Genomic DNA, 24636 nt, shown 5'->3' with positions numbered 1-24636 from the left:
GTTAGAGGCATGTAAAATTTGCGTTATATTGTGGGACCAGGCTATACTCTACACATTTACACGCAATGTGCATGATTGTTGTATTTTTGTTTATCCGCTGATTCCACATTTTACATCCTGTCTGGATTGCACATGGTTTGGTCGTAAAAATGTTTGTGGTTTGGTTTTTGGTTTCCTTGTTTTCCAGAGCGCGTCAAAATATCCATGATTCAACGCACAGGTCCTTTCGGGGATATAAAGATATTCATTCTGGTCCGTCTACAAAAATAACAACGCGAAATTTTAATGTTCATACTGATGAGTAGAGACCTGAACAATTCGCGGATTCATTTCGTGCTATGCTACAATTCAAATAATTATACCTTAGCGCTGCTTCTGCAATTGGTTCACTGTTGATCTGGAGAAATGAGGGCCAATTGGAGATCCTCACTTATAGAAGTGTTGAATCACAGAAACTCGGTCGAGACGACTCACAAGTCAGCAGCCAATGAACAGGTGGCATTTTCCCGAGTGTGTAGAGTGCAGTCGAGTCTATCCTGGAGGTCATTGAACCCGCGAATTTTTCCGGTCTCTACTGATGAGTAGGGGCAGGCATTTTTCGCGAAAAGATCTGCACACCTATTAGACTGCAACAAGGTATACCCGCACCGGCGGTTTTTTTTTTTCTTTGTGATTGGCGTCCGTCTGCGAGAGAAGTCGTTGCCTTATTTCGCCGAGCCATTCAAGACGCGTTTGCTTCCGCACTGGATGACTGTGATTGGTGTTGTTACAATCGATATGTACCTGGGAGGAACTGGCCCAATCACGAAACACAGACGAGACGATGCTACAGTGTTTTTAACTTTCAGCTGGTCTCAAAATCTTTTCGCGAAATCTGCATGGCCCTACTGATGAGATGTTGAGATATCGGCGGTGTTCCGGACCACCTCGGGCTTGACCGGCTTGTTGCGGTGGTTGCAGCCAACGAGCTGGTGACGGGCCTCATCCCGCGCTGCCGCGGCTCGGACGGACTGCTGGGGGCGATGCTGTCCGAGGACATCGAGCACCCGGACCTGGTCAGGATAGTCGCCGACCTCATACTGGCCGCCGGAGACACCGTGAGTACATTTTTACTGACGTGACAACGTCTAATGAATCGATGAACGCCGGCTGCACGCACGAAAAAAAAAGTGTCCCGTTACGCACGTTGTCCCGTCACGCCATGTCCTGTTACGCTCATTGTACGCTTGCGCCACATCTATCTCTCTTCCACTCGATTGGAACAACCGTCGATTTGACTTTTTCCGAGGCACATTAAACTTGAAACACTCCCATTCGTTTCCTACATTTCCTATCATCGTCCCATCCTTAACAGAATAACACAGATTGGAAGAAGTCAAATAGCAAACACGTATAAATGTTATAGTTAAAATAATCTCTTCGTTAATGTAATAAACATATTCGAATTAATGAGTGGAAATAAAAGTATATTTATCAATTAAATTGTAGAATTCATTTCACTCCTTCTTTGTATCCATACAAAATAGTGATAATTCAATAAAAATGATTAAATTTTATTCATAAAAGTATGCAATCATTTCATCAATGTTTTGTTATGACGTTGTCACGTTAAACTATCGTCCGTAAAACCGACTTTACAGACAACCAATTATTATTTTTTTTTTACGATTTCTTCAAACTAGTTCATTTCAAGCTATTAAACAAACTTCTAGCATTCTAGCATTATCATTTATACAGATACGGCTTGTTTTGCTAAACTGAAGCATTCATCACCAGGGTCTACAGGGGTGTTGGGGGGGGGAGAGAGAGAGAGAGAGAGAGAGAGAGAGAGAGAGAGAGAGAGAGAGAGGAGAGAGAGAGAGAGAGAGAGAGAGAGAGAGAGAGAAGAGAGAGAGAGAGAGTGAGAGGGAGAGAGAGAGAGAGAGAGAGAGAGAGAGGAGAGAGAGAGAGAGAGGAGAGAGAGAGAGAGAAGAGGGAGAGAGAGAGAGAGAGAGAGAGAGAGAGAGAGAGAGAGAGAGAGAGAGAGAGAGAGAGCTCCCGGTTGAGATTCGATATTTTTTTCAATGCATGGGTTTACCTCGATGGACGAACATTAAAAGTCTGTTATTAATAGAACTCATAGGAAACCTTAAAAGTAATGCGATGGTTACTGATAAAGTTTACAGTTTTTTAGAATTTTTTTTCCTGATTGTGAGTTTTGAACAGTGAATAATTTGCCCCGGGGGGGGGGGGGGGGAGAGGAGATTAAAAATATTTTCTCCCGGGCCGCCGGTTTCTCGTGGTGGCGCTGCGAGACCCGCTCCACGGACTAAAACCTCAATGGTGTGTTCGAGTCACAGCACCCGGCCGTGGTTAATGTGCTGGCACGGAACGTTGAAGATCAACACTTTCCCAGCCATCGCACCACTACCTACTCGTCGTGTGTGCGCGTGACTCAAAAGACCACGGCGCCCTTCTTGCGCGCTCTCTCTCGGATCCGATCTGAAGCAAATATTAGTACAGCTCACCGTTATACGAATTCCCGCTTACCCTCCGACGACAGATCTAGGATCCTGTTTCTGAGTGGCCGGAAGAAAAGCGAGCTGCTGAATCGTGTTTAAGAAGATATTACATACATAAAATAAATGTCATTTATTAGTATTTTGCATCAAATAATGCGTATAAAAATTAATATGTATAAATTATAAATATATATTACAATTTATTCGATGTTGTTGTACGTGGTTTTATGTGTTTAGATGTTTTCGAAGTAATAACATTTACTATTACCTGAAACTATTATTATAATATTTGAAAATTAATATTCAGAATAAGTTAAGTGAATACTTATGTATTTTATAAGTACTAATTAAATGATGTAATTTCAATTTTTTTGACAGTTTCCTTTTTGTTATTTTTAGCAAGATATATTAAAATTATCTTTTCTTTGGTAGTAATGGGATTAACAATGTAAAAGTGCACTGAGAATTACACTTGCGAATGCCCTCTCTTTTTTCCTATTTAGTAAATTGTTAGCTATTTTCAAATGAAAGAAGCAATGTTGCAACATTCTTCATATAGAGATATTTATGGTATAGGTAGTTAGTGTTACAAACTGACTAAGGGCCCATAAATTCTCTCGGTGGTCCTGCGTGCTGCTATATTCGGGAGTGTTTGTACGAGCTCATCATTGTATCCGACAACTAGACAAGACTCTTAACTGATCACAACAAGGTATACAGTTTGTTCCACTCCATTTCACTAAGACTTGCCTAGCTAGAGTTAGTTATCTGATCGTTTTGGAGCACATTCCGAACAACATCCAATCCTTTATTACACAAAACAGTCACCTCATTTTCAGTAGGACTTAGTAAAGGTGCGGTTTATTTGTTTGAAATAGTTTAGCCTCTTAAATGTACAGTAAAGGCGAGATATACCAATAGTTATTTAAAAAAACGTCCTCTAAGGTCTGATCACCGAATAAAAATGCTTAAATGTGGCTAAACAAGAGGTTATTTCAAACAGTTTATGGCCCACTATACGTAATTTACAACAACTTGCTATACAAATACATTTTTAAGTCAAAATTCATGGACTTTGGCTATGTGAATAAACCATGGACTCTTTATTATTCTTGTACTTTTCAGTGATACTTTCGGTATGATTCTATCTGAAATAACACGCCACGCCACTAAGTGAAGTGGGCTTGTTTTCGTGAGGTCCTGAGTACGAATCCAGTTTCAACCAGAATAGATTATCGCCAGCTAGTTTATATTACGTTTCACGACCTTTCTTTCAAGAAATCACTGTCTAAAATTATTTTTGTTCCCATCGCTTATTGTTCTTGATAAGCATTTCAATTTTATTTCTTTTCAAAGGTCCCACAATATTTAGGCCACAAGTCTCGCACATAGATACATTTTCTCTTTATTTTGTTGGGAGAAAACTGTAAACTAATTGTAGTGTACAGCACTGCGGATGAGGCTGTTGTCAAGGCTAGGCGTGTGTGGGTCGTAGAGTAAATGTTGATACAGATTGCAACAATCCAGCTGCGCAGTGGAAATTATTTGGGTCCAACATTTAGTGAGTTATTAGTCAACGGAACCGTCAATAAATGTGTCATGTTGGACGGCAGTTGTAGCGTCGCTGAGGTTAATGACACTTTGTATATACGAATTTCAATACAGTATAGCTATAGATGTTATATATTTCTTTACCAGCGCATTTTAATATGTTGTGTATCAAATTAATACCTTAAGTGTATTTTTTTTTTCAACAAAAACACGCGCAAATTTTTTTTTTACCATTAGTCAGCTGATTTAGACAGTTTCTGTTAGCAAGCCGTCAGGCAACGATGACGTCGTGCGCGGAAGACAGTAATCGAAGTAACTCATAAATTTACCCCAAGCGCACATCGAGCTGCGTGACACATTTGTCCACGTGTATTAGATAGCAGGTGTTTATGATGACCCCGATGTGTTGTGTTACATTTCGCAGTGAAATAATTTTCTGTATGTTGAACTTTTAAGTATTTGACCAACTTTGGAGTTTTATATATATATATATATATATATATATATATATATATATATATATAAGTACATATCGCGAAATACTACTGTCGTATGTCATTGGGTGGTTACGCATTATAGGGGTGTGAAAATGATTAGACTCAAGGCAAAATATTTGATATTTTACAGTCTTCCTTACCCTACATAGATTCTAAAATCACTCATCCATTAAATACTAACAAATTTACTCATTTTTATGCGCACAAAATACTAATGCACTGATTAATTCGGACCATATAGAATGTTTTCATTTTCAGAAAAAAAATATTCATCTTGAATGTGATTGTTTTTCACACTTCTCTGATACTATTTTTCTTTGAAATATTTAATTTGTGAAGCAAAAAAAAAATAAACGCAAATAAACAACGCAAACTGAGGTATAAAAGAAAGCGCGCGAAGCGAGGTCCGCGAGTGTTGGCAGTCCTGCAGCTCCGCAACTGCTGTGCGTCTCGACTCATGCAGTTAGTTCCCCGACTGAACACGAGATGTCAGCGCCTGTTCGGTGCGTGCACCCATCAGAATGTTCCACCTTTAAATGTACGATGAACGCTGGTTACAAATGATCCAGGACAATTTACGGCTCAGTTCGTAATTTACGAACACCGACTCCACTTACTTTTGAACAAAACATTCGAAAACTGGTTACGTCTGCTTATTTTGTCCACGTGCTTGTTTAATTTTTTTTTTTCTTGAACGAAACGTTAAAACTCGGGAAGTAAAAATAAACGGCGTGATTTCCACGAAGGTTCAGTTATTTTAAGATCACGAAGGACCGTCTGTGTGGTCAGTTAGAGAGAGAGCTGATGTCGCGTGCCGCAGACGGCGTACACGATGCAGTGGATCCTGTACCTGGTGGCGCGCCACCCGGGGCTGCAGGAGCGGCTGCACGCCGAGGCGGCCGGCGCGGCGGGCCCGCAGCAGCTGCTGCAGCTGCAGCTGCCGCGCGGGGTGATGCGCGAGGCGCTGCGGCTGTACCCGGTGGCGCCCTTCCTGTCGCGCTACCTGCCGCACGACTGCCAGCTGGGCGGCTACCCCGTGCCCGCCGGGGTGAGTGCCTCCGCCATACCTTTCAATATATATACTGTATAGAAGTCGCCAGCCCAGGTTCAAATTTCTAATACGGTTTTGAGGTAGTTGGCTAATTCACCGCCGCAATCGCCACCATCTCTATGGCATCGACTTGTGGTGGTCCCTAGCGGACAAGTGTCGAACTCTTCAAACACCCCTTCCCCCTCCCGTTGAACGACCTTGAGCTGCAGTGAATGTCGGGTGGGGGGTGCGGGGAATGACAGCGGGCGACAGTGCTGCGCTCTAACGTGTAAATAACAACTAAGACGATACAGGGCGTTACGGCAGCGCACTGCAGCGGTGAAGTTCCCAAGCTGCTCATCATACGCTTCTGAAAAACGTAGAGTAAATCCTATCCACTCGCGACTTCTATACAGTATATATATTCAAAGGCCATACTGCCAACTTTCGTCACACGTCTAACAACCTTACCAACAAATAGAGACCTGCAAAATTCACGGGGATTCATTGACCTCTAGGCTAGACTCCACAGTCCTTTGAATACTCGCGGAAATGACACCTGTTGATTGGCTGCTGACGCGTGAGACGTCTCATCTAGGCTGTCCGTAATTCGGCACTTACTTGGTTTAGTTTTTCCCATTGGCTCGCAGTTCCCCGGATAAAATGTGGTCCAATCGCAGAAGCGTCACGAAGGTATAGTTGTTTTGATGCTAGCCTATCGCGAAATGAATCCGCGAATTTTGCATGTCTCTACCAATAAAGATTGGTTTTAGTAGTGTACTGGTGGACGAATAGGCCTAGAAGAGCCAGAAAAAAATTATGGATATTGTCGACCACTGCTGAGATACAGAGCTAATGGTGAATATAATCACCTTATAGACCAATCGATGAACAGTGGTGTGGGAGGAGCACATACGCCAGTTCTTTCATACAAAACAAGCTCATTAACAAATTTGATCATTTTAAAAAACAATCTCAAATCGTGACAAATGTTAGGAAGTCTATTTTTATTCCATTTTAACAGTTGAAGCCACTGACATTAGCCAAATACAAAAGTTTTTTTTTTTTCCTTTGTGTACTGAAAGTTGAAGACCAGGTCATACAAAATTAGATATTTCCTAGCCCAGCATTGATCTTTCCGGAAACTTGCTTCTTGGATAGTTATGGCACTTAAAATAAATTAAGTTCTTGTCAATAGTCTTGTCATGTTACCTGTAGGGAATCAGCTACTGCAGGGACAATTTTTCTAAAAAATATTGTTTCACTTATTTTTACTAAAATTAATTGTTAAAATTATTTTACACTAACTATCGCCTCGAGCATTATAAGCAAAATATTTGTGATTTTATTAACGTGGTTGAAACGTAGTATAAATTAAAGTAACGTGTCTCATTGCCTAACCGCTGGGAGGAGAAAATTGCTGATTCATTGACGCGGGGAAAAGGCAGATGACGTGATGTTTGAACACGGGTTTGAAAAGAGGATTTTGGCAAAAGAAAAAAAAATGTTTTTCACTCAAAACGCAAGGGAAGCCTAAGATGCACATAAAGTTCTGCCATTCCCGATTACACCCGAACAATTCACCTTCCGCCAACCTCGGGTTTATTTATATATAATTTTATTTCTCTGTTTATTTTAATGTAGCTATACTAACCTAACCGACCGTCCATGGTGTTTTAAAGTGTTTTAATGTAGCTTACCGAACCGACCACTTTTAATATTTGAATTCATTTTTCCTGCGCAAAAATAAAACAAATCCCGAAGTTGGCCGAAGGTGAATTGTTCGGGTGTAATCGGGAAGGGACAGAACTTTGTGTGCATCTTAGGTCTCCCAAAACCGCAAGTGGTGGACCCCGTGGTTCTGTCGCGCAGCAACTGGTGGTGCTGTCGCTGTACACGAGCGGGCGCGACCCCGCCTACTTCCCGGAGCCGGCCAGCTTCCTGCCGCAGCGCTGGGGCAGGGACGCCGCGGGCGGCCATCTTGGAGTCGCCAACCCGCACGCGTCGCTGCCGTTCGCCATGGGCGCGCGCTCCTGCATCGGCCGCCGCCTCGCCGAGGCGCAGATCGTGCTCGCCCTGGCCGAGGTGCTGGTCGCTTTCAGCACTCTCCCTCTGTCCGTCACGAGCATGCGTCATGTTCAGGGGCGCAACAACTAAATTTCAAAAGGGGAGGGGGCAATATACCTTTTTATAAAGAATCATCGATCCCCCCCTATTGAAGCGGGGGGGGTCCGGGGGTCCTCCCCCGGGAAAATTTGTTATTCAAGGTGGAAAATGGTGCTATTTAAGAGGCCACTCCAGTGTTTCAGGGGCACTACGCAACCCGCGTTAACCTCATAAGATTCAATGCTATTTTCAATTTGCTTATAACTTCTTAACTAATATAGATTTCGAAATGATGCTATTGCTTGATATGTAATACAACGATGCTCTTATCAAAGCCCCTTTCTTCTTCAAAATTGTGCATATATTATGGTTCAAACCTAGACAATACACTTATGCATATTAGTAAATATTAGTATAAAACCATAATTTATGCACGTTTTTGAAGAAAGGGGCTTTGATAAGAGCATCGTTGTCTTACATATCAAGCAAGCATCGTTTCGAAATCTATATTAGTTAATAAGTTATAAGCAAAATGAAAATAGCATTGAATCTTATGAGGTTAACGCGGGTTGCGTAGTGCCCCTGAAACACTGGAGTGGCCTCTTAAGCATTTTTATTATCTAAAAATTGATTACACAGCATTTTTTTTGCCCCCGTTTGCCCCCACTTCAAAATTTCTGAGGGGGGGGGGCAAAATACCATTGCCCCCATCCCTGTTGTTGCGCCCCTGGTCATGTTAGGATCTCACCCTCTGATGGAAGTGGACACATCCCTTGTCTTTCGCACAGGGCCTCGGAGTGGCCGGTCGAGAACCTAGGAGGCATTGCACTGTGTCACGAAACTCATATTATCCAAGAGACTCGTTTAAAGATTTTTAATTAGTTCTCCTCAATTATATTCTCAACTATTTTATACCCAAAATATGTTAATTTTTGCCTTATCATTAGAGACCCGGAAAATTCGCGGGTTCAGTGACCTCCAGGATAGACTCCAATATCCTCCATACACTCGGGCAAATGCCAACTGTTCATTGGCTGCTGACTCGACTGGGTGGCCTGTGATTCGACACTTTTATGAGTGAGGGTCTCTAATTGGCCCTCAGTCCTCCAGATTAACAGTGAACCAATGACAGAAGCAGCACTAAGGTATAATTATTTGAATTTTAATATAACACGAAATTAACCCGCGAATTTTCCGGGTCTCTACTTATCATAGATCTTAGTGTTGTATGTCACTAGTGAGAACGTCAAACGGCGGACAAGTTTAAGGTTAAAAACGGACATAGTGTCTTATGCCTCCGAGGTGTGTGTGTATATATATAGTGTTGAGTTTACCTTGATAGCAGGACGAAACTTACAAGTGTACTACTAATATAATTCGTTGGAAAACTTACAATTAATGTGATAAACGCAGATCGCGTTTATAGTTACTGCCGGTAACGTTGTCAGTTCTGAGCTAAATATATTTTTTAATTGTTGAGTTTTAAAAGTTTTACATTAAGTAATTGAGGAGGGAGTCCGATAAAATGATTTGCTTCAGCGCACGAGGCCATAATTTACGTACGGTTCGCGCGCAGAACAGACAATGTCAGCGTGTGTGAAACTAGGCCATGTGTGAAGCACGTCTTGGTTAAAAATAATTAAATATACACTGGTAACCTGAAGCAGAAAATATTAGGACGCACTATTTAGTAATCTTAAACTTAGACTGTTAAATTCTATGAAAAAGGTTAACTTCATAAACGCGTTTAACTGAGTCAGCCATTACAAATGCTCTTGACAGTTCATTCTGTCTAACTAATAAATCGTTCAATGTTGGGTACAAAATGTCCTAATACATTGTAAGCGCGTGGCCTATATCCATACTCAGCCTGTGCTACAAGACTGAGCCTGTGCTACAAGACTCAGCCTGTGTTACAAGGCTCTACAAGGCTCAGCCTGTGTTACAAGACTTAGCCTGTGCTACAAGACTTAGGAAATGATTTACATAGACCGATTCTCGTTTTCAGCGTATGAGGCTGTCTGTCATTGGTTTTCAATTTGCAATTCGAACGGTCAAAATTATTTAATGTGGAGTTGTTGATTTATTTCAAAACCTATTTAATTATAATAGTTGGCTGCATTTTAACTTTGACAAGAAAGTGGTTAAAGATTTTATAACCTCTACAACGTCCGCCATGACACAATATTGACACTTCTGTTGGTAAACAAGCATTCAATGAAGGACACTAGATGGTTTCTAATGCGCGCGTCTTATATCTGTATTTAGTTTATGCTACAAGTAGGAAGCCACCGCTCCCGCTATCTTGAGCTTGTGTTTATGTTAGGTTACTAAAGGCATAGACTATACTCATGAGTTAGACCGCATTTACAAGCTGTGCAGTAAAATATTTATGGTCCCAACTTAAACTTAAACATTAAAATATTAAACTGCATATTCGCTAATGCTTCCTGACCTCGCATATACAGGATGAGTTGGAATCGGTTTAATGTTCATTACGAAAAAAGAAAAATTGAAAAAATAAAACGATTTATGGGGTAAAGTGTTTTGCCAATTCTGCTAACTTCTAGTGAAATGAAAGGTAAACAAAATTTTTTGCTGCAAATTACAAAGTAGACATTTATAGATGGAACACTGGCCGTCTTGATAATGTTTAATTCAGCAGATTTCAACGACCATCGAGAAACTTATCACTGTCGTAAAATTATTTTTTTGAAATAATTGGGGTGAAACAAGTCAGACAAATCTGTGGAAAATAAAGTTTTTGGCCCCAATTATTTCAATGTAATCATTTTACGACAGACACAAGTTTTGCAGTGGTTGCATAGATTATTGTTCCATCGTAGATATTTTTATTGTATTATTGGAAATAAACAATTGTCCAGCTACAAAATTGAAAGGCGTATACCAGCATTTTGAAGCCCTTTTAGTCCAAGTCGTGCTGTACGTTTACATATTCATACCTGCCAACTTTTACGGATTGTCCGTAAGTTTTACGGATTTTAATACTATTTTACGGTTTTACGGACGTCTTTAATATCTTACGGATTTATTTTTGCGTGGTGGTTTATTACCGTTTACTGTACGGGCCATGTATACCTGCCAAATTTTACTGTACCAGCCATGTTACCGACGCACCGACGGAAGGCGGAATGAAAACAAAACAAGAGATATAGTTAGTTATTTGTATATGGTTTGGACTGGACGGTCTACGGTCGTTTCCCAGTTACCGCAACGAAAAATTGCTTCCTTAAACGGAGGAACGGACCACAATTGTGACGTCAGCCCTACCTCCTTGGTCTGTTCCTTGTTCCTTATATTACGTCCAAAATGGCTGACTATTGTTCGTAGTTCCAATGTAGTGCTGCGCAGCCTTTTTTTTTCCATGTGTATTTACGTGGTGGGAACCATGAGTAAGCTAGCCAACAAGAAATATATTCAGACTTACCGTGCTGCGTATAACAACGAATTCCCGTGAATTCTGAAATTGCAAAAAGGAGAAACTTTTGTGTTTTGCACAGTGTGCCGGTGTGATTTTAGTATTGCTCATGGAGGTAGGTCTGACATAACTACACACGTTAAGTGTACTAAGCATAGGAAAAACGTGCTTTCCACAGTAATTCAGAATGTGAGCGCATTTTCAGTATGGTGGAAAAAAAAACAGAACCCAATTTAGGTCCTCCATGTCATCTGAAACTTTGCAGTCTATTTCTGTGTTGAAATCAAGGAATTGTTTGTTATGAACAAAGGTTTACCTCAGATTTATTAGGTAAAGCAAAGAAGGCAACTGCTGCACATTCAAAGTCTTTAAATTGCATCAAGGATGATAATCAGGAGATGACTGAAATATGTAACAAACATGTGATGTAGCAAGGCATGTCTTTAAGTAATCTTGTTTAGTGAATACTATTGCTTTTGTTTTGTACTTGATCATTTTGCTTTTCATATGCATGCTGTGTAAATTGGCACATTCTGGATAGGTTTAGTTTCCCAGTACATTTACAATATTGACTGTATGAGGTTTTCATTCTAAGCTATCGATATGCCCTTCATGTCATTAGTAAATTAGCAGAAACCAAATGGAATAGAAAAATAGAAAATAATTGCACATAAAGCATGTAAAAAATTGCCGCATTTGATTTACGATACATTTTCCCGATTTAAAAGTTTTCTTGATGACCAAACTAAAAAGTTAGCAGGTATGCATATTATTGTTACGAGTGGGCGAAGCGGGTTCGTAAGGATAGCCCAATTTAATTTTAATACAACTAAGTAAATCACCAGTCTTAATGTCTGTTCACAAATCACTAAGTATCTCTCAATTCCACAGTTCACGCTCCTCACCGGAGCTAGGCTCGACAGTGGTTCGCCCCTTACCTCGCGCCTGTCCGCACACACACGGTCTCGCGCCACTCGGTCGCACTCGCACGGTCCCGTCGCTCCGCGCCGCTGCGCTCTCTACGAAGGGGGGGGGAATGGGGGTGTCTCTCGTCCTCTTCCCTGGACTCTTACTTCACTGAACTCCCACTTATTTGAACTCTCGGAACTCCCGCGGAGGCCGGCGTCGTCGCTTTTTATACCCGCTGGTCGTCTTTCTCGAACGGTCGGGACTGGTTGTGACATGCCGCGTCGTCCCCGAGCCGACCCCCACGCTCGAAGGATCCAGAACTGCGGCGCTTATTCACGCCACTCCACGCGGCAGCCAGCGCCGAGGAAGGAAGTAGCGGGGAAGGGGGGTGGCGAGGTCCCCGACGGTATACACGCGTGACGTCAGTGGTCACACGGGGCCACCAATCCACCCACGTACATGGCGCTCGTCGCAGCATCGTAACATCATTTTGTTTTCGTAATGAACCTGCAGTCAAAAATTTTCTGTTGAATTCTAACTGAACCTGTATTGATATAATTAATTATGATGTTCGAAAGGTGACTTTGATCTCCCTGCCTGTCCACAGATAGTGAAGAAGTACAAGCTGAGCCTGGCGGACAGCGCCCCCGTCGACATGGTCATGGAGATGGTTTCCGTTCCTTCGCGGCCGATCAGGTTGCTGCTGACCGAGAGGTGAGGAGGTCGCCACGATCGGCAACGTTCGGCGACGGTCGGGCGGCGTTCGGCACCGACTCGGGATCCAGACCTGGAAGACGCCACCGCCCTCCGCTTCGTCGTGCGAATGCCACGTGACTGGGAGAAAAAACCTAGGACTAAATATACCAGAGACCAATACCGAACAGTTCTACGCCAAGAGTGTGAAAAATAACCTAGCGGCAAGAGGTGTAATTACAAATATATTTTACAGATAAATTGTCAAATTATATATACTATTATCTTGTGTCTAATATTATTAAGTTTTTTTTTTTTTTACTTTAAGAACTGGAGGGATATATCTCCCATAAATATGTGTAACGATTCAAAAACGTTTTTCCAAGAGAAAATAAACTTAGTTTTGTTTTCATAATGTTGGTACCACATATATGAAACAGATGCATTGTTCATACTGAGCATACCGTCTGCCATCTATTGGACTGACATGACAACATTGCCAGGTTTTCGCACAGAATTCTTGGAGCTGTCCGGTATTAGTATCTAGTACATTTGCTAGGACTTAACCTCGTCGGGTGCCCACGCCGGACCGATCTCTGTCCCCTACAGCACATTCGCAGGACTTCGGAAGAATGTGCAATTCCCAGACAATCTTTCAATTCAAAACTGAACGTAGTGGTTGGGTGCGGTCAGCCTTATAGGAAATACGTTACAAGTATTCTTCGTGTGCCTCTGTTTAAGTGGATCAATGACTTCCCTTTTGACTTACAGACAACTGTATTTCGCGGGAAACCTAATATGCTTGTTAGAATTCAGCACTTTGTGTTAACGTTTCACACAGTTCCCTGTGCTATTGGCTGTGCTCAGAGAGCGCACTTGAGCGGACCCAATGCCGTGTGTCTATGATTCTCGTGAAAATTGCCACATCATTTTGAACGTTATCCTTCCAGCTGTAGCAGTAAACAAAAAAAAAAGCTTCACTGTTTTAAGAAATATGTTTGCATGAAACGTTTTCGCTAAATACAGGTAAGTCTGTTCACGACTATGGGAAAGGATCAACCGTAACGGAAAAAGTGATTTTAACGGCAATATTCCAAGCGCATGATATTTTTTTTAAACCCACGACATTTTTTAGTCAAGCACCATATCATGTCATTGTTTTTCTGTTTCATATTTTTTATTTGTTTTACTTAATTGTTTTGTCTTTTAATATGTGTGTATGTTATAAGTGATTACGACGTGTAAATGAACGTCAGTAGGCTAAAAAAAAATCACTTAGTTTAAAGAAACAGTATTTTATTTTCTTAGACTAGTTATATATAGTAAGATTAAGATCTAATGACCACGGAGATATGTGGGAGAAGGGGGAGCAAGCCATTTTTGTAACTGTTCATAAATGAAGCGAAATATTACTTTGTTTTTATTGTTTTTTCTTTGTGAAATATTTACTTGTGCTATCTGTAAATGGTTAAGTATCATAGGTATGGCTGATTTAACTTTATATTGTTGAGGTTGATTATTGGCTTAAAGGTTGGAAACCTTACACAGTTACAGTTTCACTGGTCTTGCCTTAATGAAACCTTCTTGCATTTTTTGATACTTAAACTATTATTTTAAGTTCTAATAGTTAGTTGCTTTAGATAGTAAATAAATATTGGTAAAAGTATTGTAGTCTGTTGGATATTATTCTTTATGTGCTGAGTGTAAGTAAGGCTTACTCTAGATTTGTGCCAATCATATTTTAGCACTTGTTTTCCTTGCGAATGTGAATATTTTCAAATCACCTAGGGTCTATATGTCGCAATTAATTTTCGGTTTTAGAAGATTTAAGTTTCTTTGTTTTTAATTTTTAAATTTGTAACATGCCTTAAATAACTAAATCATCTGTTACATCACCAATTAAACCAATATTTTATTAATAATGTATTTTCGGTCAACGCCCAGGATTTAAAAGGTTTAAGATTTCTGCATCATCCTAGATTATAAGGAAGAATTATAATTTTCACTGTCAAAGTAATACGGCCACAAGTCACAAGTAGTAATTTAACAGGAGAGCGTTTTAAAAGTTCAGACAGTGTTTTTCAAGGAGGGGGTGGAGGATTCAAGCCATGTTCCAACATATAGCCTTGTTACTCTGTAAGATTTAACATCGCATCACTTTACACACGTTTGATCAAGTGGACATAATATTACCAAAACAGCTATATATTTTTATACTTGATTCTATGACAACATCGTTATTTGACCATTACTTTTTCAAAACTTAGTAATGGGCTAATTAAGTTGAAAATATTGACACACGTTCCTTCCATTTGAAGACATTAACTCTATTATGCATTTTTCGAGTGTGTCCGTATTACTTTGACATTGTGCTATGCACAATAAGCTTCTTGCGGAAGAAAATTTTCACGACAAAAATTACTATCGTGACTAAGGCACGTTTGTGTGCTAATTGAGAACTGTAAACACATAACAGGGTGTAATTGATTGCCACTCTTAGAAAATGAGGGACTACTAATTACAAAAATCCAAGTAACCCACTTAAAATAACACCAAAAAGTGATTATAATAAACAAATCTTAATCACTGGCAGATGTGTCAGAAATTGATTATCTCCATAGAAGTGGAAGAAAATAATCATATTCATGTGAAATCTGATGCCTTAATATAAATAGGCTATAATTTTTGTACATAGGTACTAAAATGGCTAGAATTGTAGGAACTACCTTGTTCCTATTACAAGACCACATTACAGCAAACTCAACACACAACATTACATGTTGTATTACTGTGATATTCGCTGTTGTAGGTCTTTTCAGGCACATAACAACTACATATTTTCTAATACTTATTATTATTTTTGAGAACTAAACATAATATAATTATCAGAAAACATATTTAATTTGTAACCCTAAGTCAAGTCTTATTTCATGAAATATCTTTTATTAATGAAAGCAATTATTTAATTGTACAATGAAAAGATAGTCCATGCCAAGCCTTGCCTTATACAAAAAATATGCCCACTGATTACAAAGAATTGTCATTACATAATTTACTCTGAAGTAAATGACCACTAAATAATTTTCATAAAAATGTTTTGATGATTTTGATATGTTTTAATTATTTATGTGGTATGTTAAAGTGCTTGTTACCAATAATTGTGCAGAAAACTGTAACTGTTGTGTAAGTAGTTTACTCGACTACTATTGTTTATAAATTTAATCTTTAATGTAGCTGATAGTTGTACTTGAATGTTTGTACATAGGTAATGGTAAGTTCCTTTCTATTAAATATAATTTCCAAAGTGCAAAAATATTAAATATATAAAAATTTTTGTAACAGTGTGAACCGAAGTTGAAACAGCTGTGATTTCAGTAAGTCATATTGACTCAAGAATGCCCCGTGCCATGAAATAACTGCAGAGTACAGAAGTTATATTTTAAATTATAGTACTTGCACTAAATATATTTTCATCGTTTTGTCTTATCTGCAAAATGTAAATGCTTTTTTTAGAGAAAAAATATGAATATTAATAGATTGTTTGAAAAGTAAATAAGCTAGGGGCATGTAATTTCCGCGAAAATATTTCGAGACTATATGTAGCATCGTGTGTGTTTCGTGATTGGTTGAGTTTCTCTCAGGTACATGTTCTACTATTGGCACATGAATCACAGCAATTTTGTACAGAAGCAAACTTGTTCTGACTGGCGAATTCAAAAGTGCCAATTGCTCTTACAGACGACCGCAAAATACAACGAAGAAACTTTTGACGCGGACATACTTTATTGAAATCATGTGACATTTACTTTGACGTCCACATAGCTAACGAAATAATATTCTGATGGTAAGAATTGTAATTTTACGTTTCATTACTTAAGAAATGAGGCATTCTACAGGCGTTCTACATGCATCAGATTGTTGTATTATGTACTACCGTCCCACCCCGACTTCGCACGGATGCAATATACTAATGTGATATCTGCTAAGACATTAAATATAAAATACATTGTGTTAAGAACAATTTTTATTTAATTTTTTTCCTAATGTAAGTTATATGTTTAATTGGATAATGATTAATACAATGTCGATCAAAATAGCTTCGTAAGTCTCACTGCGTAAGTAAACTAGAATTATTCTGTTGCGAGTCATTTTTAAATCTGTGATAACGTCGAAGATATTGAATTATATTATATGGTAATTTTGATCTAAATTAAACGCCTAAGGTAACTAACATTTAATTTGATAAGTTTTAATACTATGTCGATCGAAATAGCTTCTCAAATAACTCATAATTTTTACCAATTTGGAAAGATAAAAATGGTTATTGCGGGTCGTCCTTATAAGAAGGACATATGCTATCTAGGACTTTCCTGTAGGCCTTTTTAGGACCTAAAATTATGTAGTACGCTAGTTTGATGGTTGAAACATGTATGAATCGTTGTAAGCCATATAAGCGCCCTAAAAGCGTTATTTTGAAACTTTATTAAAAATTTCGAGAATTCTCTCCTATGTTTAAATTTAACATGAATTTAGTATACACATAAACCTTCCGAAAGAAAGTCTCTAAATGATAGTGAAAACTTCATCAAAATCCACTGTGTAGTTTATAATAAGACAGCGAACAAACAGACAGACGTGGATAGTGACTTTTTTTTAATACTATTTATAGTTGACGCTGATGCCAAATGATATCATCATTTTTCTTGTGACGTCACCACACAAATTATTGGAGAAATAATTTGCTTCTGAATAAATATGTTACAAATATAACGATAGAAAAAAAAAATTTTTAAAATAATATTCATCTGAAGGTCTCCCAATTACTTTTTAATTTACTTATCGTGTAACTGCTTACATTTAATTAATTAGCGTGTCTTGCATAAAATATTATCTTAGATAGTTAAACTTATCTTTAAAATATTTTTCGCAATTGTGATAATTAATATTAAGCTCGTAATTTTAGTGATTTATCTTGAGAGAGTACCCTAAAAGACAAGGAAACTGAAATAAATACAGTGAAATAAACTTCGTTTGAAATGCATCATGTATAAAATATTTTGAAAAAATTACTAAAACAATCTGTACCTGAATATAGATGGTTTCGTCACCATTCCAAATTACATTTACTGGTTTGGTTTCTCTCAGAATGTAACAATAAGATAAATTTTTATGTAAATATGTCAATACAGTATGGAAAAGCATATTGCAGTTAAATATATATATTTTTAATATTGTGTTTTGCTCAAGAAATATTTGCGCTGCACACAATATATTGCAGCTGAAATTGTAAAAAAAAAAAGGGTGTTTTTGTGTATTTTATTTTAATGTATTACTACAGTAGGTTGAATATAATGGACCTCCTGTCTAAAGGAACATTGTATTAAATTTTAATTCACAAACCTTTAAAATGTTTATACATATCATAAAAATTCAACACGCATTTTACATCTAGAAGTTTGATTATCAGGTATTATTGTCAGCTACATTTATATTGTTTACAAATTACTTCAAAGCTTGCATGCAGGTCACTTGCTACCTAATGCAATCATTAAGCTCTGAAAAAAATTGTTAAACCTTTGATTTTTACAGAAAATTTGCTCTAAATAAACTTCTTCATACGTGTCTTATTTCTCAATAACATGGGGAAAAAATATTAAAGGTAAATTAATAGATAGAAATGTTGAATAAATGAAAAATTATAATCAATTTTTAATTGTGTATTTATTAATACGTAATTACTGTTTACTAAAACTAAAAATGTGAAAACAGAACCTTTATTACATTTGAAAACTCATGTGATTTTTTTAAAATTGAAATATTTTGCATAAAATATATTTTAACACTAAATACAAAATCAGCTGTGTAAATATGGGTTATACTAGGCTATATTAATAATATGTTGTGATGAGTGTGCTTGTATACATGTGATTATGTACTTTTATTCTTAGAAACATTCCACCCACAACAAATATTTTTAATGCTAATTATAAATAATGTAGATTTAAAACAAAAATGAAATAAAGATATATATTTTAAATACACTTAGTGCTTAAACAGTCATTATCAGAACCTGTAAAAACCTTTTCTCACCGATAGAAGAGATGTGTGTGCATTAGTTGCATTATTTTTTGGTGGCTACAGCTGCGCACATACTTAATTCTCCTAAGGTTCCCCGTTAAGCTGGCGAAGTACAGTAAAGTAAGAGAAAGCTGTTCTGAAAACCTGAAAATCACAACATATTGTTGTACACAAACCTTTACAAAAAATATAATTTATTGTTTGAAAATTAGTTTATCTTTTTATAATTAATTATTGTAACTCGCCTCGAGTTTGAAGCATTAATAAAACCAACAAATTAATACTTTAATTGAAAATTTTCCATTTAATATCTACCAAAATTGTCACTAGTTTTATGTTTTGTTACAAGTTAATTTATGTCAACAAAGTTCTACTAACGAACTTTTACTTGTAAGTATAGTTTAGTAACAACAAATTTTATATTGAGTTTAGTATTAAATATGTACCTTTCATCAGTAATGTTACACTTTATTATATTTTAATTCCATTTAAAAATTTACAATAATGTCTACTTCATTAGTTCGCAAACTTCTAATGTGAAAAAACATAAATTTCAAAGTAAACTTACCTCATCAGAAATTAAGATAAGATAGGGAATAATTTGGTGTGAAAAATTAAACTTAATGGCCATTTCCGTTAATCGTTGTTAACATGCAATGAAAAACTGCTCCGTACTGAGATTTCAGGACTTTTTATATTTATATTTATAGTCATTAAAATTCATCAAATGTAGTTTAGACAATGAATAAAACCGCCTGTTCTATGCCGGGAGGGTAAATGCAGAACAGTTTAAAAATTAACCAATTATAAAAGGGCCCATGCCTTAAATGGGACTCCAAAACATAGGCCTGAGATTATGAGTAATTTCGCTGACTTCACTTCAGCAGAGCCAGCAATTTCGGTGAACGTAGCCTTATGTTTTGAAAGTTCAGATACACATTAATAACGCCAAATCGTGAATCAACACCTGTGTAATACTCGGGATTGGGGATTTAAAACCTAACACTACCCTTTAACGGAAGGTACTTTAAAGTATTTTTCCAGTGAACTCGAGTTTCGGCCTTAGGTTCTGTGCGTTAGTAAAAGATTTGTCAACTGCAAGTGTGGGTAATTGACTGCCTCACCTCGACGAATGTGCTCAGAGTCAGCTCGTAAAACTGGCCACCGGTCAGGACCACAGGCTTCTGCGCTCTGTGTATGAGCAGGCACACGAGCCGTCTGGATTCTGCGTCCATGTTGATCCAGTCTGTGCCGTAGGCCTCGTCCGAGATGCTTGCCGCCTGTGGCGCAGGCAAACACGGAGGAGAAGTGAGAACAGAGTAACTGCTACAACCTTTTCCCTGTCTTAATACAATATTTTCACCACTTTGAATAACATAAATTAGAAAAAACAGAAGCCTCATTAATTTAGAAGTAAATTTGAATTTTTTTTTGTAAAGACTGGTTCAGTTCAAACATTTTTTTTTGTTTTTGCAATTAAAACCATAGTTTACCTAGCACTGATCTTGTACTTTCTTACTTTTCAGAATTTATACATAAATATATATAATTCAACATAAATTTCAGCTTAAAAAAAATTTGCAGACACTACAAATGACTAAAGAGTTATTCAAAATCTTATATTTATATATTAAGTTTCATATTTTATTAAAAATCATAAATTAAATAAAATTTTGAATAAATACAAGCCGAAATAATGCTCTAGAATATGAAAAAAAATATGTCTTATAACTCCAGTGTTTTATTCATTTTATTCCGATTTTTTTAAAGAAAGTATAACCATAGCTTACTCATTTTTATTCTATAAAAATACAAGTTTTTATAAATTGAAGATAAATTTTATTTGTTCTGCTTTAATAGAATTTTAAAATAAGGATTATATTCTTCAAACTACAAATTATTAATAATTTATTTCATAAAAAAAACCTGTCTCGATTCAGTCCCAACAACGGTTTCCAGGGCTAGCATCTTCACCACCGTAAGAATTCAAACTGGCCTGGGCGATTTGTGAACTGAACACGACAGCGCTGAACTTCACCGTCTAATCTTGGTCTCAAATTCATGTAAACCGTCTTACCATGTGTGCCAGCTCGCTGCCAGAACTGCATAGCAGGTACATTTGCGCCGTGGCGACAGCGAGAAATTCGAACAGGTTCAGTAGTTTCATGTTGAAACCGTCGATCTGCGAATCAAACACCGAGTCTCAGTACCAAATTTTTTTTTCTACATATACCTTTTGAATTTTCTTTATGTCATATTGAAACATTTAAGTACCTATCATTTAACAGATTTGATCGATAAATATCAGTCCGTAAAATTATGTCTTTTAATCTTATACCTATAGCTAATTAAGGATCTGAAACAATTTTTTTAACATCCAGAGAACTATCAGATTGCTGCAAATGTGTCGGGCATATATATATATATATATATATATATATATATATATATATATATATATATATATATGGCTTGAAGTAACGTAATTTGTGCGTTATATATCCTTCGAAGATAATTGAGATGAGTGATAACTTAAGAAGAAAGAAAATGCTTGAGCTCATCTGGTGCATCATGAATGCGATACAGTACGCTTACTAACATTTTATTTATCGTTTAATACAAACAATCTTTAAATCTACGTTCTGGTAAACAACTCAGGGTTGCGCATGATATAGACGAGATGGACAGAATACTTAATATATGTGAACATGATAGTGATGAATGACGAAATGAAATATTAAGGTGATATGAATGAAAAGTAAATAGTGAAAAACTTTCCTTGAAAAAATAAGTAAGCAATAAAATTAAACATGTATAATCATCACAATTTCCCACATTTTCCCATACGTATACCTGTGCGCGACGCACTACGCGGATAATCTTTCGTTTTCCAAAGACCCGAACCTACATACCTATTACTGGCGTAAAGACTTCGTGTAGCCAGAGATAAGTTCCCAAACTACTTTGGATGATTTTCACTCACTTTGTAAACTTAGGCATGAGTAGTTTCAAATAGAGAATTCTGAAACGTGTTTCAGATTGTTGCACGATTCTGGTCAATGACTGGCTCACGTCTTCGGAATTCAATTATCTTGAATTTGGACGCTCAACCTTTAACTATGGTCTTAAAATATAATGCCTTCAATGAAGTTTTACACTTCTCCTGAAATTTGACACCCCAGTTACGTTTCTACTAAATTAATTACAAACAATTATTTATTTTAATTTAAAAATTGGGCACAACATACCTATATTTGATATATTTATAACGTACAAAAATGTTCTTAAATTTTTGATTAGTATTTATGGATGACTGAAATGATGGCGTACTCTAGGGTGACTGAAGAGTTTGTGATTGACACTGATGCTCTCTAGCGAATACAAGTATACTTTAGCAGCCGATGAGATAATTCAATATGGCGGTAAATATGAGGGCCACAATGTCACAATGGTGGGAGTAATATGACTTGTAAGTAGTGGTAGGAGTCAGTCTGCATAGTGTTATGGTTTGTGGAAGGTTTATCTGTGATCTCTCGGAGATCGAACCGAGAGATATCTTTATCTTTGGTATCTTTATAATCCCACAAAATATATTTTAATAATATCAAATTAATTTTTTTTTTAATTTTTTTATATGAAATTAAATGTTTACTTATGTCAAGGCTCGGTACTGTGGACCGCTGTCTATTTTTGTGTGTGCGTGTGTGTGTATATATATATATATAATTTTAATTATTTGCTCAACGTTTAAAATAAAATACAATCATGATGTAAAATGTCACTAAAAGTGTCGAATTTCAATCTAAGTATTGTACTATTGTATTTAATGCCATAGTTCTAGATCGAGGCTAAGCTCAAGGTCACAGTAATCCAAGATGGTGGGTGGTTACTAACCCGTACCATGAACCCCTTTTTGAAGCCTGCGCCAGACTTCCCTATTTCACACTACTGGCCGGTAGGTGTGTAGGTCTGTGCCAAAATCACTACTGGAAACCCACGAAACGAAATTTTCTTGCGCGTTTTTTTTTTTTTTTTTGTGGCATGACTTTATGCGGCTAGCTTCGTTATGAGTCTCACTTACTCAGTTAATTCAACATCACTTTCAGCTTTAAACACTTCTCCAGACGCGGGAAAAGCAGTTGGTACATTGCCACTCAGGCTCTGAAGCACGCAAGTCATGTACTAGCAAACCTGCGTGCTACTCCTGTGGTTGCGATGTATTATAAAAATTTTGACATGAAATAAAGATGTATATATATATTTTTTAATACACTTATTGCTGTAAACAGTCATTATCAGAACCAGCAGAAACATTTTATCACCGATGTAAGTGATGTGTTTGCATTAGTACGCACAAACGCACATCCCTAAAGGTTCTAGGTTGAGCTATAGCAGTACAGCAAAGTTAGATAAATTCAAATAAAAATCCTACATTTCAAAGAGAACTCCAGTCATCAGAAAACTAAGATAAGTTAAGGAATACGTTGGTGTGAACAATTTACATGGCCTATTCCTTTAATCAGTGGAAGCATGCAATTTAAAACTGCTCTGCACTTTGGCCTCTACAAATTATAATTCAGCCAGATAAATAGGTTGTTCCCACATTTTAAGATAAATTAAAAGGTTTCCAGCAAATATTTTTGCTAAAAAATACTAAAAGTTTACCACTTATAACAAAATACATGAAAATATGGCAATCTTCTGGTGTCTTTGCGTTTTCCATGCAAGTTGCGATCGGTATACGTGCGTTTTTCGTGAAAATTTGTTATAAACTATAAAATATTGATTTATTATAATAATACTTTAATACTGGTAAAAATATCAAGTGAAAATTATTTTATAAATGTTTTAATTGCTTATTTTTTTAATCAAATTTAACCTACAAAAAGGTTTTCAAAATAGTTACTTTTGTTCACTTTCAAGTATGAAAGCTCATAGATTCGTTTACTCGTATACTTCACTTCCAGTTGGGATAGCCCAGATGATATCACTTCCGAGGACAAGTACACATGAGTTTATTATTCTGGAGAAATCGGGCAGATAAACTTGGCTATAGAAAAGGCTAAATAACGCTTTATCACTTTGGGTCATAGAAATACTCCACCTTGCAAGCCAGCAATTAGATTGCGACTAGATATTTGCGTCCTCTTTTAATTGTTTTCTGTGTTTTGATTTTAGTTTATATATACTACAAAATATAAATGTATACAATTTTGTAGGTATATATAAAAAATTTTAAGTATAGGTATTTGGAACATTTTTAAGTAAACTTAAAAAGTCTATGAATACATCATTCAAACTATTTTCACACACCAAATGTCCTCGTCTTTGTGAAAGAGGCAAAATTTAGTGGAAGTTTTCATGAGGGAACCTCTGAATAAATAATAGAAAATGTACGATAATAAAATGAAATAATTCACCATTAAGGAAACAAAGAGAATCTTTATTACTAACGGCATCAACTTAACTTGCTTTCTACGTCTCTATCATGTAAAAACATATTAAATCATTTTTCTAGAAATTCTCGATTTCGTATCTCAGCGAGCGAAATGTTATAAGGCTGAGATAACTCGACTTTGCAAAAAAGTTGCTTTAATTTTTCCAGAACCACAGCAACACGATAATATAATGGATTTTTTTCATGCATTTAATTTTTTTGCCTAAATTAAGCGTGTAAACGTAACAAATTAAGTTGAATCTGAGCTTTTCAAGATCTCCATTTTTCTTTGTTAACTTGACTTTTCTTTGTTATAGTAAATCGATGATTTCATCGAGTGTCACTAGAGTACAGTTATGCTTAATGGCTGTTGATTGTATGCTACTATAACAGAG

The 24636-nt window shown here is 36.9% G+C and overlaps 1 protein-coding gene across 1 annotated transcript in view; it reads left to right on the top strand.

Annotated features, from left to right (window-relative positions):
* Positions 1-18900, top strand: part of LOC134530298 (cytochrome P450 315a1, mitochondrial) — a 79524-nt gene extending 60624 nt beyond the window's left edge. The window contains exons 4-7 of the mRNA XM_063365018.1: positions 961-1097; positions 5370-5597; positions 7452-7664; positions 12641-18900. Of these exons, the coding sequence (XP_063221088.1) occupies positions 961-1097; positions 5370-5597; positions 7452-7664; positions 12641-12751 (689 nt within the window). The 3' untranslated portion in view covers positions 12752-18900. The remainder of the gene's footprint in view (positions 1-960; positions 1098-5369; positions 5598-7451; positions 7665-12640) is intronic.
* The last annotated feature ends 5736 nt before the right edge of the window (positions 18901-24636 follow it).

The sequence above is a fragment of the Bacillus rossius genome, chromosome 3 (assembly GCF_032445375.1).
Source record: "Bacillus rossius redtenbacheri isolate Brsri chromosome 3, Brsri_v3, whole genome shotgun sequence".
NCBI classification, from domain to species: Eukaryota; Metazoa; Arthropoda; class Insecta; order Phasmatodea; family Bacillidae; genus Bacillus; species Bacillus rossius.
This window is presented reverse-complemented; position numbering and strand designations above follow the sequence as displayed.